General features: G+C 34.6%; 6 protein-coding genes across 7 annotated transcripts; 3 read left to right on the top strand and 3 right to left on the bottom strand.

Moving 5' to 3' along the window:
- The first annotated feature begins 153 nt into the window (after positions 1–153).
- LOC116776225 (histone H2A, sperm-like) lies at positions 154–644 on the top strand. Its single transcript, XM_032669364.2, has one exon. The coding sequence runs from the start codon at positions 169–171 to the stop codon at positions 553–555; it is 387 nt and encodes a 128-aa protein (XP_032525255.2). The 5' UTR covers positions 154–168; the 3' UTR covers positions 556–644.
- Positions 645–777: 133 nt separating this feature from the next.
- On the bottom strand, positions 778–1284 carry LOC116776226 (histone H3). Its single transcript, XM_032669366.2, has one exon. It carries the CDS (start codon positions 1274–1276, stop codon positions 830–832), a length of 447 nt encoding a protein of 148 aa, XP_032525257.2. The 5' UTR covers positions 1277–1284; the 3' UTR covers positions 778–829.
- A 2537-nt stretch (positions 1285–3821) lies between these two features.
- On the top strand, positions 3822–4271 carry LOC133319758 (histone H4-like). The gene has a single exon (XM_061525233.1). The coding sequence runs from the start codon at positions 3863–3865 to the stop codon at positions 4172–4174; it is 312 nt and encodes a 103-aa protein (XP_061381217.1). The 5' UTR covers positions 3822–3862; the 3' UTR covers positions 4175–4271.
- A 1206-nt stretch (positions 4272–5477) lies between these two features.
- Positions 5478–6083, bottom strand: LOC133319757 (histone H2A, sperm-like). The gene has a single exon (XM_061525232.1). It carries the CDS (start codon positions 6062–6064, stop codon positions 5678–5680), a length of 387 nt encoding a protein of 128 aa, XP_061381216.1. The 5' UTR covers positions 6065–6083; the 3' UTR covers positions 5478–5677.
- Positions 6084–6818: 735 nt separating this feature from the next.
- Positions 6819–7260, bottom strand: LOC116776231 (histone H4-like). The gene has a single exon (XM_032669370.2). It carries the CDS (start codon positions 7226–7228, stop codon positions 6917–6919), a length of 312 nt encoding a protein of 103 aa, XP_032525261.1. The 5' UTR covers positions 7229–7260; the 3' UTR covers positions 6819–6916.
- A 437-nt stretch (positions 7261–7697) lies between these two features.
- On the top strand, positions 7698–15647 carry LOC116776233 (guanine nucleotide-binding protein G(f) subunit alpha). 2 transcript variants are annotated; one of them, XM_061525230.1, is made up of 10 exons: positions 7698–7770; positions 9729–9843; positions 11166–11260; positions 11723–11891; positions 12256–12353; positions 13036–13150; positions 13226–13312; positions 13510–13640; positions 14729–14897; positions 15301–15647. In XM_061525230.1, exons 2-10 carry the CDS (start codon positions 9745–9747, stop codon positions 15496–15498), a joined length of 1161 nt encoding a protein of 386 aa, XP_061381214.1. In that variant the 5' UTR covers positions 7698–7770; positions 9729–9744; the 3' UTR covers positions 15499–15647. The 2 variants fall into 2 exon arrangements, with proteins under 2 accessions (XP_061381214.1, XP_061381215.1); XM_061525231.1 differs by having other exon boundaries at positions 7752–7770; positions 9737–9843.
- Positions 15648–15968: the final 321 nt, after the last annotated feature.

Genomic DNA, 15968 nt, shown 5'->3' with positions numbered 1-15968 from the left:
AATCGTGGACAAGAAGAGTGTTTTTGACGACACAAAGAAATACCATCGTACGGCTTTCCCATTGGTCTTCAAGGCCTACTTTTGCTCGTTCAAAATAACAATATTGCGTGTATATAAAAACAATGTAAAGTATAACTGCTTGTGTGTCTTACCAATAATCAAACCGAGATGTCTACCAAAAAGAAGAGCAAGTCGCGGTCATCTCGAGCCGGTCTCCACTTCCCCGTCGGAAGAATCCACAAGATCCTAAGGAAAGGAAACTACGCGCCCAGGATCGGGGCTGGAGCGCCTGTCTACTTGGCAGCAGCGCTGGAATACTTATCAGCTGAAATACTGGAGCTGGCGACGGAAGTGGCTAAGGAGAACAACAAGACTAGAGTCATCCCCCGACACATACTGTTCGCCATCAAGAACGATGAGGAGCTCAACAGAATGCTGTCCGGAGTGACCATCTCTCAGGGCGGCGTGCTGCCGGCTATACACGCGCAGCTGCTGCCCAAGAAGACGGTCAAGAACACGCAGCCGTCACAGTCACAATCATCACAGTCACAGTAACTTAAATTTATTATTTATTTATTTATTTAATATTCGTTGATGTAGGTCGCACAAATGACCTGAACGACAAAGTCCTTATCAGGACTGCACGTTGTTGTTTCATCTGAAACGTCAGAAATTTGTCTTTAACATTAAAAATAAAAAACACGATGATCATTGTGTCACCTGATCTCACGACACACGTTCTGTTCGAGCGCCGGTTCTAGTGAAGAAACAGTCAGATGCAGCCCTGAAAAGGGCTTTGTCAATATCGCTACGAGCGACTACTTCCTCGTCAAGCTCTCTCTCCGCGCACTCTCCTGGCTAGCTGGATGTCCTTGGGCATGATGGTGACTCTCTTGGCGTGGATGGCACACAGGTTGGTGTCCTCGAATAGTCCCACGAGGTACGCCTCGCTGGCCTCCTGCAGCGCCATCACAGCTGAGCTCTGGAACCTTAGGTCCGTCTTGAAGTCCTGTGCTATCTCTCGCACCAGTCGCTGGAAGGGCAGCTTCCTGATGAGCAGCTCGGTGCTCTTCTGGTATCTCCTTATCTCTCTCAGGGCTACGGTCCCCGGCCTGTATCTGTGTGGCTTCTTCACTCCGCCGGTGGCGGGAGCGCTCTTCCTGGCAGCTTTGGTCGCCAGTTGTTTTCGTGGTGCTTTGCCCCCAGTAGACTTCCTAGCGGTTTGCTTGGTGCGAGCCATCTCGATGTTGTGTTGTAGCCACTGCATACTTGTCATATTTATACTAAAACCGTCCATTCATACCACGTATCCCCTCCCTTGTAATGTCATAACTCATAAGAACATCATTGTTATTAATTACAGCATTCATTTTATTTCTGAGGATACGTTTCATTGCTTGTTTCATAACAACATAGTCCCATCATTTTGGTTCCTTTGCACTTTTGAGCAACAATCGGCATAAAAGTGCAGAAGGTGAGGTAAAGGAACCGAAACGCCGGGATTACTTAGTGAAAACATAAGAAAAAACGCGAAGTCACAAAAAACTAGTTTTATTTAATTTAAATGGTTACATGAGAAAATCTTGAATATTATTATGTTTCAGAAAAATTTCTGTCGTAGTGCAAAGGAAATAGACAGACGTCACTCGTCTTATTTGGTAAACATTAATCGTAAACTTACAAAAATATGCAAGTTAAATATGGGGTTTTCCAATAGGGACGCTTGAACTTTGACAGCTGATTGCGGCCATGTTGTTTGAGTGACAGCTGTCAAATGCAGTGTGTTATATTCATTCCGTCCTCCCAAACCACCATGGCAGGTTACAGTGTCGAGCAGCACGTGCAAATCATAAAATTGTTTTATGAAAATGGGTCTTCAGTTCGAGCAACGTTCCGCGCACTTCGCCCGTTTTACGGTCGCGATGATCGTCCTGCCGAGTCGACTATCCGTCGATTGGTGGACAAATTCGAGTCAACCGGGTCAGTTAACAATCAGCCGGTTCCCGTGCGTCAACGTAACGCGAGATCTGCCGAGAATATCGCCGCTGTGCGCGACAGTGTCCTCGAAAACCCGCGGCAGTCAATTCCGCGTCGCGCACAGGAACTCGGCCTTTCGCAGACGACAACTTGGCGAATTTTGCATTGTGACTTGAGCCTGCACCCGTACAAGATCCAGCTGACCCAAGAGCTCAAGGTTAATGACCATAGACAGCGCCGTGTGTTCGCTGACTGGGCATTAGAGCAGTTGGAAGTTGACGCCGATTTTGGCAAAAAAATCATCTTCAGCGACGAGGCGCATTTTTGGATGAATGGCTATGTCAACAAGCAAAATTGCCGTATTTGGGACGAGACCAATCCACACGAGGTTCACCAAGTGGCAATGCACCCGCAGAAAGTGACTGTTTGGTGCGGATTTTGGGCCGGAGGCGTGATTGGTCCGTATTTTTTCGAAAACGATAATGGTGTGGCCGTCACCGTCAATGGTGAGCGATACCGGTCGATGATAACCAACTTCTTTTGGCCTGAAATCGAGAATATGGATCTGGACAACATGTGGTTTCAACAGGACGGCGCTACGTGCCACACAGCACACGCTACGATGGAAGTTCTGCACGAGCAATTTCTGGACATGGTCATCTCGCGCGGAGGCGACGTGAACTGGCCACCGAGATCGTGCGATTTGACCCCGCTGGACTTTTTCTTGTGGGGTTTTCTTAAGTCGCAGGTCTATGCCAACAAGCCGCAAACCACCGATGCCCTCAAAGTCAACATACGCCACGCCGTCGATCAAATACAGCCCGATTTGTGCGCCAGAGTCATCGAAAATTGGACCTTTCGTGTGCGCGCCACCAACCGAAGCCGTGGCGGTCATTTGCATGATGTCATATTCCATACATAATGGGGTCAATAGACCTTCCAAATAAAAAAAAAATTTCGCAAATATCTTTCCTACATGTATTTTTTTTTGCATTCCAAAGATCAAGCGCCCTTAATGGAAAACCCTTTAGTATATAAATGCTCGCAAATAAAAAAACCGCTGAAATCATTTGTAAATCAAAGAGATAAGGACAGTACTCAATTATAGGACTTTTTTTAAGAAACGAAAGTCCACTTACTCAATAATCTAATAATTTGAAGTGTGTGAAGACATCTTTTTACATCGACATAAGTTTAAATATAGTTTTGTTGAGGTTGGTATCGAAATGTTATAATTACAATGCCTTTTAGTAGACGAAAATTGCTCCGTGGTAATAAAAAATATACAAATCTATCTTAAGATAACTCTAGTTTAGTTTATTTACTATTAACTTGTCAAAATTCACATATTTCTTTAGATCATTTAAAAAGGACAGGTAGGGTTGCCTCTTATACGAGTTACAATTATAATAGATCACGGAAAAACATTTTTTTTGGTACAAAACCCTTTCTCAGACTATTATTTTAAAATAGTTTAGAATATAAATACACAGACAGACAGAGGAAACATATAGACATCCTATTTTTGTATTGATCAAATACTCTGGGTCATGTAAACTAAATGGACAAGCTATAATATGATATAAGTATTCAAAAATAAATGAGCATTTGAATTTATAATAAAAAATAATATCACATAATCGTAAACAATACGTAAAATTCACTAATATCACAAATACCATTTAAATATTCTTTAAAACCTCAAAGAAGTTTTCTAAAATCTTCACCAAATAAAAATAATGAAATGTTGGGCAGACACAAAAACATTTTACTTAAAGAAAATGTAATATACCGTCTATTTTGTTACTTTTATGCGCCAGAAATGTATAAAACATTGTGCAACCCGTAGTATTCTGTTAGTGTTGGATTACCAGCGAGTTTGAAGATGACGGGACGAGGAAAAGGAGGGAAAGGACTCGGTAAAGGAGGCGCTAAGAGACACAGGAAAGTATTGAGAGATAACATCCAGGGGATAACGAAGCCGGCGATCAGGAGACTGGCGCGGAGAGGAGGAGTCAAGAGAATATCAGGTCTGATCTACGAGGAGACCAGGGGAGTGCTGAAGATATTCCTGGAGAACGTGATCAGAGACGCCGTCACCTACACGGAACACGCCAAGAGGAAGACGGTCACCGCCATGGACGTGGTGTACGCCCTCAAGAGACAGGGTCGGACGCTATACGGCTTCGGAGGATGAAGGGAAGGAGGCTGGTAGTTATAAAAAAGATTGTAATATATTGAACTTGGTTTGATTCAGCTGACGCGGACAAGGTCCTTTTGAGGACCGCTAAAATATTGTTTGAACAAGACGTCAGTATACATTTATAAAAAATTAAATTTGACTTTGTTTAATTTAAAGCTATTATAAAAAAAAAATCTTTTTCTGACCAAAAAAACTGTTAAAAATGGCGTGTTCGATTTGAAATGACATTTTGTTGTTTTAAAATTCTTAAAAAATATGAATCGTGTATATAGTTCGTTTCATTGATTTAGTTTCTGAAAAGAGGATTTTCTGTTATAAAAATGACAGAACATATCAAATAAACCGATACTACGAAACTAACAAATAAATGGGTTAATTATATGATGGGGAGCAGCAAAAATAAAAGTATTTTTTGACGGGATTTTTTAGGATTTAAAAAATCAAAATTATTTATATTTTATAATTTAGTCGTCTGAAATATATTCTTACAATCGCGTCTCAAAACTACGTTTCCAAGCCTTTTTTGTTCGTTTTAAATACCTGTATTAAATATTCAGTTTTTTTGTTATTTTTCAAATAACTTCAAAGGAGTTAAAATCTGTATTTCAATAAAAAAAATATTAGCTGTTTTAAATGCAAAAACCATTTATTTTCATGAAAGAATCTTTGCTAAAACAAACCTTTTGGATTTTCGTTATTGTTATTAAATGTCCCTTATAACTTGTTCTTCACCAAAATAAGGTTTTAGTTTCTATGAAAACACCTAAAAGCATCCCGAAAATATCCCAGGACTAATATAGATTTTAAATATTATTACTTTAATTACAAAACACAACTGACATTCCAAAGAAAATAATTAAAACAGTACGACTTCTTGGTAAATCACTTGTTTATATCCAATTTCACAAAATAATGAACAATTACATCCAAACAGGCTCTTTAAATAATCTCTCCTCCCCTCTCCTCTCCTTTCCTCTCCTCACCTCTCCCCTCCTCGATACATCACACCACTCCACACCTCCCCCGCCGCCAACTCACCCCTTAGTCAATACAGCTCCTCTTATTTTTTTGTTACAATATATTACAACAGCAGTGTTATCTCGTTAAAAGGAAGTTAAATATAATATTTTTTTACAAGATTCTGTACATGACAATACATAGTTCCCTTTATAGCTAAATATTCATAACAATAAGTCTGCAACTGTGAGTGTTGCCAGGATAGGATTATTGAATAGAGATACTAAATACATATAATTTTAAAATCATATTTTACTTCAGATACATTTTGTTCATATAATTTTATTGTGAAATAAAATGTATTTTGTATTACAACATAACATTTATTTAAATTCTCATATATTAAATGATAGATAGCAGAAAGTGAACAATTAAATAGAGGACAGTGTATAGTAACGAGTTTTGTAGCTGGAGTACTGAAACTAGGTGCAGCCCTAAAAGGACTTTGTCTTTTAGTTTTGATATAATAAAAAATACACATTAATATGACTGTGATGATTGTGACTGTGACGGCTGCGTGTTCTTGACCGTCTTCTTGGGCAGCAGCTGCGCGTGTATAGCGGGCAGCACGCCGCCCTGAGAGATGGTCACTCCGGACAGCATTCTGTTGAGCTCCTCGTCGTTCTTGATGGCGAACAGTATGTGTCGGGGGATGACTCTCGTCTTGTTGTTCTCCTTAGCCACTTCCGTCGCCAGCTCCAGTATTTCAGCTGATAAGTATTCCAGCGCTGCTGCCAAGTAAACAGGCGCTCCAGCCCCGATCCTGGGCGCGTAGTTCCCTTTCCTTAGGATCTTGTGGATTCTTCCGACGGGGAAGTGGAGACCGGCGCGGGATGAACGCGACTTGCTCTTCCTTTTGGAAGACATTTTGAGAAAAATATAATAAAGTATGAAGTTTGGCAATAACGATAGACAATATATATTAATTTAAGCCTTGCAACTAAACATTGTTGAACGAGAGGCATATTCAGCTAACCAATAGGAATGCTTTATACAAACGTGTACCAAAAAATGCATTTTAGGACCAAATACATTCATTGTTACTCAAAACTAATAAACTAAAATCTAAACACAGGCCCTAACCCCACCAACATTTCTTAGACCGATGTAATTTTTTAATCAAACTAACTTATTTTAATTAAAGTTCTATTAAAATACGTTATATCTAGACTAGCATAGACAAACTGACAACATTTTAAATCGTTTGTTATTTGAAGCTCGATTATTATAATGAATTTTCGATATCACAAATTTCCTATTCCGATTTTAATATCGATATGAGTGAAATAATATTTAAAATGATTTTTCCAATTAATCAACATCTGTGTTGTTCGACAGCAATTTTTTATTGATATACAAAGAGTCCCTTCAGATCAAGCTACATGCTACATGGTATTCCAAATCTGAATTTACGGTTCAACTTTAATAATCAATCGATATTTAATTTCATTTTGCATTCACTAATTCTCACATCCTTAGCACACGTAATAAGTTAATCTTAAAAATCTATATTAGACGAGAATGAATAAAATCTCTCTTACCCTGTTACGTAATCAGAGGTTCGGTAAGAATATTTTAGGCCTAATTTATTTACACGCCTGATGACGTCTCGTTCAAACAATATTTTAGCGGTCCTCAAAAGGACCTTGTCCGCGTCAGCTGAATCAAACCAAGTTCAATATATTACAATCTTTATTATAACTACCAGCCTCCTTCCCTTCATCCTCCGAAGCCGTAGAGCGTCCGACCCTGTCTCTTGAGGGCGTACACCACGTCCATGGCGGTGACCGTCTTCCTCTTGGCGTGTTCCGTGTAGGTGACGGCGTCTCTGATCACGTTCTCCAGGAATATCTTCAGCACTCCCCTGGTCTCCTCGTAGATCAGACCCGATATTCTCTTGACTCCTCCTCTCCGAGCCAGTCTCCTGATCGCCGGCTTCGTTATTCCCTGGATGTTATCTCTCAACACTTTCCTGTGTCTCTTCGCTCCTCCTTTACCGAGTCCTTTGCCACCTTTTCCTCGTCCTGTCATCTTGAAATTCGCTCGTAAACTGAGGTTATCACAATCATTCAGCAACTTATATTGATTTATAATTATAACAAGTTTAGAGGGTAGTTCGACATTAGTTGTGTGCGACTTAATTGGGATTAATATTAACTATTGCGTCTATAGAATTTCTTAAATATTTTACATGATTTCCAAATAAAGTCGTTAAGATTTAATCTGTTACTTAAAGAATGATTCAATATTAATGTATCTATTTTTTGAAATTAGCGGCAAATAAATATATATGTAAAAAACATGCTATGAGTTTGGAATTTGAATTTAGTAATTACAAAGTCTTCGAATCTAACGGTATAAAGACATAATAATCAAAATAAAATATAGTCAATTAAATTGATAATAAGGGCGGGTCTACACTAGTAATCAACGTAAAATTATTTCGGTCTCCTTATCAGTGAATTGCAATAATTTAATGTACAGTTGAAATTCGTAATCGGTTTTGATAAGGTATCGTAGATTACTATAAGAAACAGTCAGTCGCCGAGATTTGTCCATCCTGACCGGATACGGTAACATATTTTATGTTAATTCATATAAAAATATTGAATTTATTTAAAGAAATGTTATGGCTAGTTGATTTGTGCGAGTTATTGTGTGAAAATATGTTATCTTTTTGCTTGACATATCTTTAGGTCTGTTGATAATTGTCTAATGTCTGACAAATTCACAAATGGGTGTGTTATGTGTAACAATGTGTAAAAAATATTTTCATTCGTGTGTTAGTATGTTGCTGAAATATTCTCTTTAGTGTTTCGTGTTTCGAAGAAAAACGTGTTGGGAAGCTTTACTATCAATTAATATTTTTTTTTGTCCCGTTAAAAATATATTGACCCTTTATATATTTTGTAAATCAATCTTATGTTATAATATATATTTTTAAATATTTATCTAATAACTTAAATACGATTAAAATACTTACATTAAATAAATGTGGGTAATTTGAAATTAGTTTTTAATGTTGGCAAACTCAAGAGACTAATAAGATATGACATAATATAATCTGTGTGCTTTAAAAAATATCAAAGAGGTATGATAATCAATTATGTCACAAACTGTTTACATTTAAATTTAAAACCAAAATTCTACTATAACTATTCCCTAATATTATTCTTATTGATTTAATTATATAAAATAAATAAAAAACGTAATGATAATATTTTTTTAGTGACGTTTCTTATACTTTATGATAAATAAATAGTATAATAGTGATAAATGTATGTCTTGTCTGTGTTGTCTGTGGTTTACACATTTTTAATATTGAAATGTCAACCAAATGATGTTTTCGTTACTCATTAACAAAAAAACCACACAATTAAGTTTAAACATTATAAATTTAACATATCTTTATTTAATTTCTTCTCATTTAATAGATTAGACATTTTTTATTTTCGTTACATTTTCAAGTCATATCTACATATGAGGTGTTTTAAAATATAATTAAATTACTTCGTTACGTTTCTACAACAGAACATTTTTTACTTAGAATCTGACCACTTTATTCATTATTATTATGTATGTATAAATGTGTTAATTTTTTTGGAAAAATTTTGAAGTGTAGGTTTTGTTTGATAAAAAAATATTTATTTGACGGTAGTCACAAAATCTTATTGACATGAAACTGGTTATAATAATGGATTTATTAAAACTATAACCATTACACTGCTATCATAGACTTGGTTCTTATTTTTGTAACTGTTCCCGCTGTTAAATAATCATGTCTGTCAATGTTCCGTATCGCGTTTTGTGGCTTCTCAAAGATTCGGCTTCAAAAAATAACAGTTGTATGTTGTAAAAATGTATGATATGTCCAAAAAAATATCATGAGAATTAAATGATTTCTTTACAATAAAAATAATTTTTAATCGCGTCTAGACGTCTACTTGAGAACGTCATAGGAAATGCCTTACATATATATTAGTCCTGTATAATTTCAACAAAATATACATATATCTCTATAATATAATCTCAAAATAATCAGTGCCCTAACTACAAACTGAATGTTCTAACTTAATATATTTTCATTCATAAATCTTCGTATAATTTACAGTATTAACGTAGGTTATTTAATGAAAAACAGGAACCGCTTAGTATGTAGGTAGTGTGACGATGGAAAATTACCATTACTAACATACTAAAATAAAATTAAAAATGGGTCGATTTTAATTCACATTTTTTATTACAATATTAATTATTTTTTTTATTCATTTAAATGAAACTAATATATTTTCGGTTATACTACGAAGATTTTGTTATTTTAAAACTACATAATCCCGACGTTTCGGTTATCATTCACATCTCGTCTGGCCGTATACACGGTCGCTGAAAAGTAACCGAAACGTCGGGATTATGTAGTTTTAAAATAATAAAATCCGCGTAGTATATCCGAAAATATATTAGTTTCATTTAAATGAATAAAACTCGCGAAAGTCTCTGATCTCATTAAATCTTTTATTTAATTTATCGCCAGGTTTTCAGATTCCAAAATGGGTATACTGCCGTGCGTGAAGACTTACAATGAAGAAGAATATAATTCAAGACAAATCGACAGAGAAATCAAACATTGGATCAAATCTTATAACGACGTGAGTTCAAAAAATAATGTTTGTTAAAACGCTTTGAAGGTACTAGGTTATATAAGGTGGTCATAAAGTCTTGATGATTAACTTAAAAGCATGATTTCCTTAGTTCTGCTTGTCTCCTGGTAAGTCAATATTTTGTCCATCTCTTCTTTTTCAAAAATATTAGGTTTATCCCGATTTCTTCACATTTCGGGACTCGGACGTCTTTGAGCTGAGGAAGGAGGGAAAAGCCAGTAGTAGCCAGGTCTAGCGTTTAGAAGAGGTTCAAGAAATTTGAAATCCCTTTTTTGAATAGTAATAATCGCGAAGGCTTTATGAACCGGTGCGCTGTCATGGTGTATCAACGATCTTTCCTTCTATGGCCTCTCGCAAAACTTATTTGCTAAGTCGTAATTTTAATAAAACTATGGTTTTCAGATTCAGATTACTAAGCGTTTTTTATTATTGTGACTACATACTCTCGACGTTTCGTTTACTTTGCAGCAACCGTGATCACGGGCGGACGAGATGCAAGTGTCTGTCAGTTAGTCTTGTTATTTGTCATCTTACCGCCAAACATTTATTAATTTTCTAACGTATCCCGCGTGTTAGTAATTCTGTTATTTCCGTAAAAAATTCTAAATATTCCATTATCATTCCTTCATCTTTCCAAGAAACGGATGTCATAATCTTTCCTACTGAACTCGACATCTTGAATTTTTCTGTTCGGGTAAAAGACTCGTTTCCATATTATCCATTGTTGTTTGTTTTCTCGATCAGAAAGGCTGGTGGTGAATTCAGGTCTCGTCTAACAACACGAAACCACATGAATGATCTTTGTAGACATACAAGATTCTCTTTTGAAATGTCTCGTAAATGTCTGTTTTCCATTTGTTGGTCGGCTGTAATTTATTTTTCCTCCGTTTGATGCTCACTCTCCGATAGCTCGTAACCAAATGGACATACCACCTGGCGATCATGGCTTATTTATATATTTTTTTATCCTACACGGGTTAGATTATGTGGGAGCAAATATATATATATATATATATATATATATATTTTAATCTTTTTATTCGCTCTACAAATATGTTTACATAACTTTTAAAACATCTCTTTTTTATAAAAAGGTATAAAGTATGTTATTTGCTTTTATATAAAATACGTTCATAGCACATTAGCATACAGAATAAATTTTGCGTAACATTAAAAAAATACAGACATCGTTTACTGTTAAAAACCGATAACCTTACCTTATGTTTAATTTAGAGAATAATTCTAATAAAGTTATAATTATTAAACTATTATGTATTATAATATAACATTACCAAATGCTTTATTTCCAGGCCATAAAGCTATTACTCCTGGGGACCGGTGAGAGCGGCAAGACGACTATAATCAAACAAATGAAGATATTGCACGTTCAAGGCTTCACAGCTAGGTAGAAAAGAATTAATATATATACACTTATATTACAAGGCAAATATTAAGTTTAAAAGTACCAAATATTATAATTATATAACAAGGTTTTTGAACGAAGGTTTCACTAAATAGTAAAGTGATTCTTATTTAGAAGTAACCGGGATTAACTGTCGTGTTAATCGACTAATAATATGTGAAATAAAATATTATACAAATAATATTAAGGATAACTAATGAGATCTAAGATTTTCGCTAGTATTCATTAAAATGAAACTAGTATTATTCGGATTTACTACGCGGATTTTATTATTTAAAAACTACCTCGTCTGCCCGTGATCACGGTTGTTGCAAAGTAACCGAAACGTCGGGATTATGTAGTTTTTTAAATAATAAAATCCGCGTAGTAAATCCGAATAACACTAGTTTCATTTAAGGATAACTAATTTAAGTAAATGATTGACGCATTTAAAATGTTCTTCAGCGAACGTAAAGAGAAAGCTGGACACATAAGGCACAATACACACGAGTCGATCTATGATATAGTTAGGAACATGGCGACACTGAGTATAGCTCTTCAAGATCCGAAAAATGTTCAATCTCAGCAATATATACTTAAAATAGGACCCGAAGGGCCTTTGGAATATAATGAGGTACGTAAAATAAGCAAACTTATATATCATATCCTTTTTTTAGAGAATAATTGAATACTATTATAGCATTTTTTAAAGATATTATATTATTTATTCTTAAATTTTAACATAACTGTATTGTTTCTTAAAAGTCCATGCAATCTTCGACCCATTGAAGGCAATAACTATTTGAATTACTAGTAAATAACTTTTTCACACCACAAGTGTGTTTGTTTTTTTTAAACCATTGAAAAATACATTTAGAACCAATAGTCTTGTTAATATTAAATGTAATCATATTTTTTTGTATTGTACTTTTAACCTGAAGATATATCTTAACACCGGTCTTGATATAACGATACATGTACACCCTTAAAATCTTCAGGACTACTTCGACCACGTCAGAAACTTATGGAAGGATAATGGGGTGAGAGAATGCTTCAGGAGATCAAACGAATACCAACTCCTGGACAGTGCGGAGTAGTGAGTGCTTTATGTTTATATTATTGTAATTAAAATTATCATTAAAGCGAACAAGATAACTTTACAAGTTACACAATCAACATATATATATATATATATGGTTATTTGACAGTATTAATAAGTTGTATAAAATTATTGAGAACTACCTATTTTTGGCTGGTCATTATTATATTCTTTCGGCTGTTTTATTAGAATAATCCCACATAAACCATATTTCTCTTATATTTTATTAATGGCTAGCCTCTTTACATTAAACCGACGCTATATTTCCGACACTTTAAAGTCTGAACAAAACATCATGGTTATATCAGACCAAATAACAGTCATAACTTAACATGTAATATAACAATAATGTGTTAAAATATATTATGTTATATATCTTTATATTTATTCTTATCTAAAACGCATGTATTCGTAGATTGTGTAACTAATCCCTTAGATTATTTCCTGTATCGTAATTACAAGTGACTAATTCAGTGGTAAAAAAGAGCATTTGAAATATATTTACATATAAGAAATATACATGAGAATAATTTTATAGTGTTATTAGATAATAGGATTGTTAATTATCGAAAAAAAATAGATTATTTTGAAAGCAACGATCAATAGCACTAGATGTCGCTGAAACAGAACAAACTAATTACGGTGCTGACGATAGATGGCGCTTTTCTTAATTTTGCAGTTTTCTGGACAGAATCGATTTACTAGCGAAGAGCGATTATTTACCCACCGATGCTGACATACTTCGATGTAGACAAAAAACAACTGGAATACAGAAGATTGAGTTTAAAGTTAAAGTATGTCCAATTCGTTAACAAAATAAAAAATATATTTGTAGAATTTTTTTTTTCATATAAATACTGATGTTGAAGGTACCGAAATCAATGCACGGTGGTGTACAAGAGTTTTGGATGTTTGACGTGGGAGGTCAGAGAGGGGAAAGGAAGAAATGGATACAGGTATTTGTATATCACTTCATTGGTTAGATTTATTCACGATTACTTTAATATTTTCTTTAACTTAATATAGCAATGCGTTAAAAGCTCTCACGAGAATCCTTTTACTTGCGAATCAATCAATAAACATTTTGGAAATCGTACATAGCTGGGTTTGAGTAACGTATTAGATTTGAAGAATGATTTGATATTTTATGCAGGTGTTCGAAGGCATCCACGCCATTTGGTTTGTCGTGGCGTGTAGTGACTTCGACCAAACTCTTCGGGAGGACCACACTCAAAACAGGTTGAAGGAAGCGCTGGTGCTCTTCGAGGATGTGTGGCAAAGTCGGTAGGTAGTTCTATACCTCAAACCTCACACACGACTTATATTTTTCTATGATTCATAGAGAAAAAGGTACTTAATTACATATTTCTTTGGTAAATCTTTTATAACTAATAGATAGTTTTCTAATTATTAGTATAACATCAAATAGTAGATATAATAAGCAGATTTCGTAAGCATATTTAACACTGTTTTATACTGTTTGCGTAGAGATGTCGCTGTTGTAATCTTTAAATACTTAAGAGCAATAGTTTTAGCGCCATCTCGTGTATTTTTCAAAAAAAACTATCTATGTAATAAATAAACTAACTAGAAGCAATCCCGGCCTGGCACGGACTCATTACAAAAAATATAAAATAGCCTATTTAATTTTGAGAATTATTAAACTTATATTATGATAACTTTCAAATGGTACGCCCGATTTAAATGATTTAAAAAGTAATTTACGGATACTGATGTAGGCTTGAAAACGAAGTAATTTATTTTGATAAGACTAATTAAGAATACGGTATTTATGTAAATAGCTTTCCAATAAACGCTTTAAGAATGCCAATTTTTAAAAGTCGTAAATTGGATATAGTACGTTATCCTCAAGGTATAGACATTTACCACCGCGGACTTTTTTGTAGACCTATATAAGACACACAGTTCAACCATATATTATTTTGTTATATCTCAAAGACTTTAGGCAGCGTTTTCGTTAAAAGCTCTCAGACGGCTCATGTTTTTCCGACATCTTCCACAAATATCGTTAATGTACACACAAGTAAATACAAAAACTTAACAAATTACACACTAAAACCTTCCTCGAGAGTCACGCTATTGAGCGGTGATAACTGTTTGATAATCGGTGCAGTAGTTTTTCCGTGTATCGCGAACAGACAGACAGACAGATGCGGCGAGGTATTTAGTTTTATAAAAGGTATATATTGATAAGTTAAGAGCCCTTTCTGTGTTTATAAATAAAGAACAGATATATTATAGAAGCGTTATGTACATTTAAATGACTGCCATATAAATAAAATTCTATTTCAGGAGGTTGGAATTGTACAAAATAAATATGTTTAAATATCTATATTATTTGTTTTTTTCAGATTTTTAATAGAAGCAGGTCTTATAGTGTTCCTTAACAAGCAAGATATTTTGGAGAATAAGATCTGTCAAGGACGCAGTATTGCCCCGTACTTCCCAGAATACCGTCGGTTTGAGAGCCAAGGTGACGAATATACCAAGACTAAGATGTTCATTAGGAGTTTATTTGTCGTGAGTATTTTAACAATATTTCAATCAGACATGAATCATGAAATGTTACTGTGAAACAGTTGTTTTATTAGCTAGTATTTTGTGGCTAAACCTTTGGAATCCTGAATCATATTTTTATCTGATTTTGGATGATTGGTTATTTCACTATTCGCATAATAGTCGGAACTATCCAGTCAGTAATGAATGAAAAAAAATATTCGAAAAAAGGCAAGCTGCTCTAGTCCATTCTACATTTTTTAATATAGTAAAGCTGATGTTAGACAAAAGTGTATATCATGCTTTTCATTTAGTGCCTAAGTCTAACCTATAAGCTAGATAAAAATGTAAACAAGAAAAATACAACAATTTTTCTCTTCATCTATCAACATTTCAACACTTACGTACTGATTTGTGTACATTACAGGAATTAACAACAAAAAGACGCGAACGTCGTAGGCAAACGGGAACAGCTGAGAAATTTGTCATAGTTGAGACCTCTCGACCGAGAGAATGTTACTTTCATTTCACAACAGCGACCGACACAGATAATGTTAGAACAGTGTTCAGGGACGTGCATCAGATGATATTGACGCATATGTTAAATACTATTGGAGTTTATTAACATTTACATGGCAACACTTATTATAAACTACGCCATCTTTGAGATTTTCCCTATATCTGTACATTTAATAAATAAAACATCGTTGTCTTACTAATAGGCTAATGAATGTAACTAGTATTTTTATGGTCAATTTCCCTGCATTATATTTTTAAATATGTATATACATATATAGAACATTTATTAGACTGTACAAATGTTTACTTATTTTGTAGGATGTAATGATTTTTTTTAGCTTGATGGCACAGAATTTTCACAATTATTAGTTTTTTTAAGTACCTACTTGCTTAAGATAAATAAAAATTCTTTTTATACCCTCTCAATTCATATTGTACTAAAAACAATGCTATAATAAAAAAGCAAAGTGTGAGAGCAACTTTATAAATGGGATTAAAGCACGTCCTTCTTTCAAGCATATTGATGTAAGTTTATTGGATCCGGTTATGAAAACCCCAATATTTTTTACGGGGTCT

This window comes from Danaus plexippus, chromosome 28 (genome assembly GCF_018135715.1).
Source record: "Danaus plexippus chromosome 28, MEX_DaPlex, whole genome shotgun sequence".
NCBI lineage: Eukaryota > Metazoa > Arthropoda > Insecta > Lepidoptera > Nymphalidae > Danaus > Danaus plexippus.
This window is presented reverse-complemented; position numbering and strand designations above follow the sequence as displayed.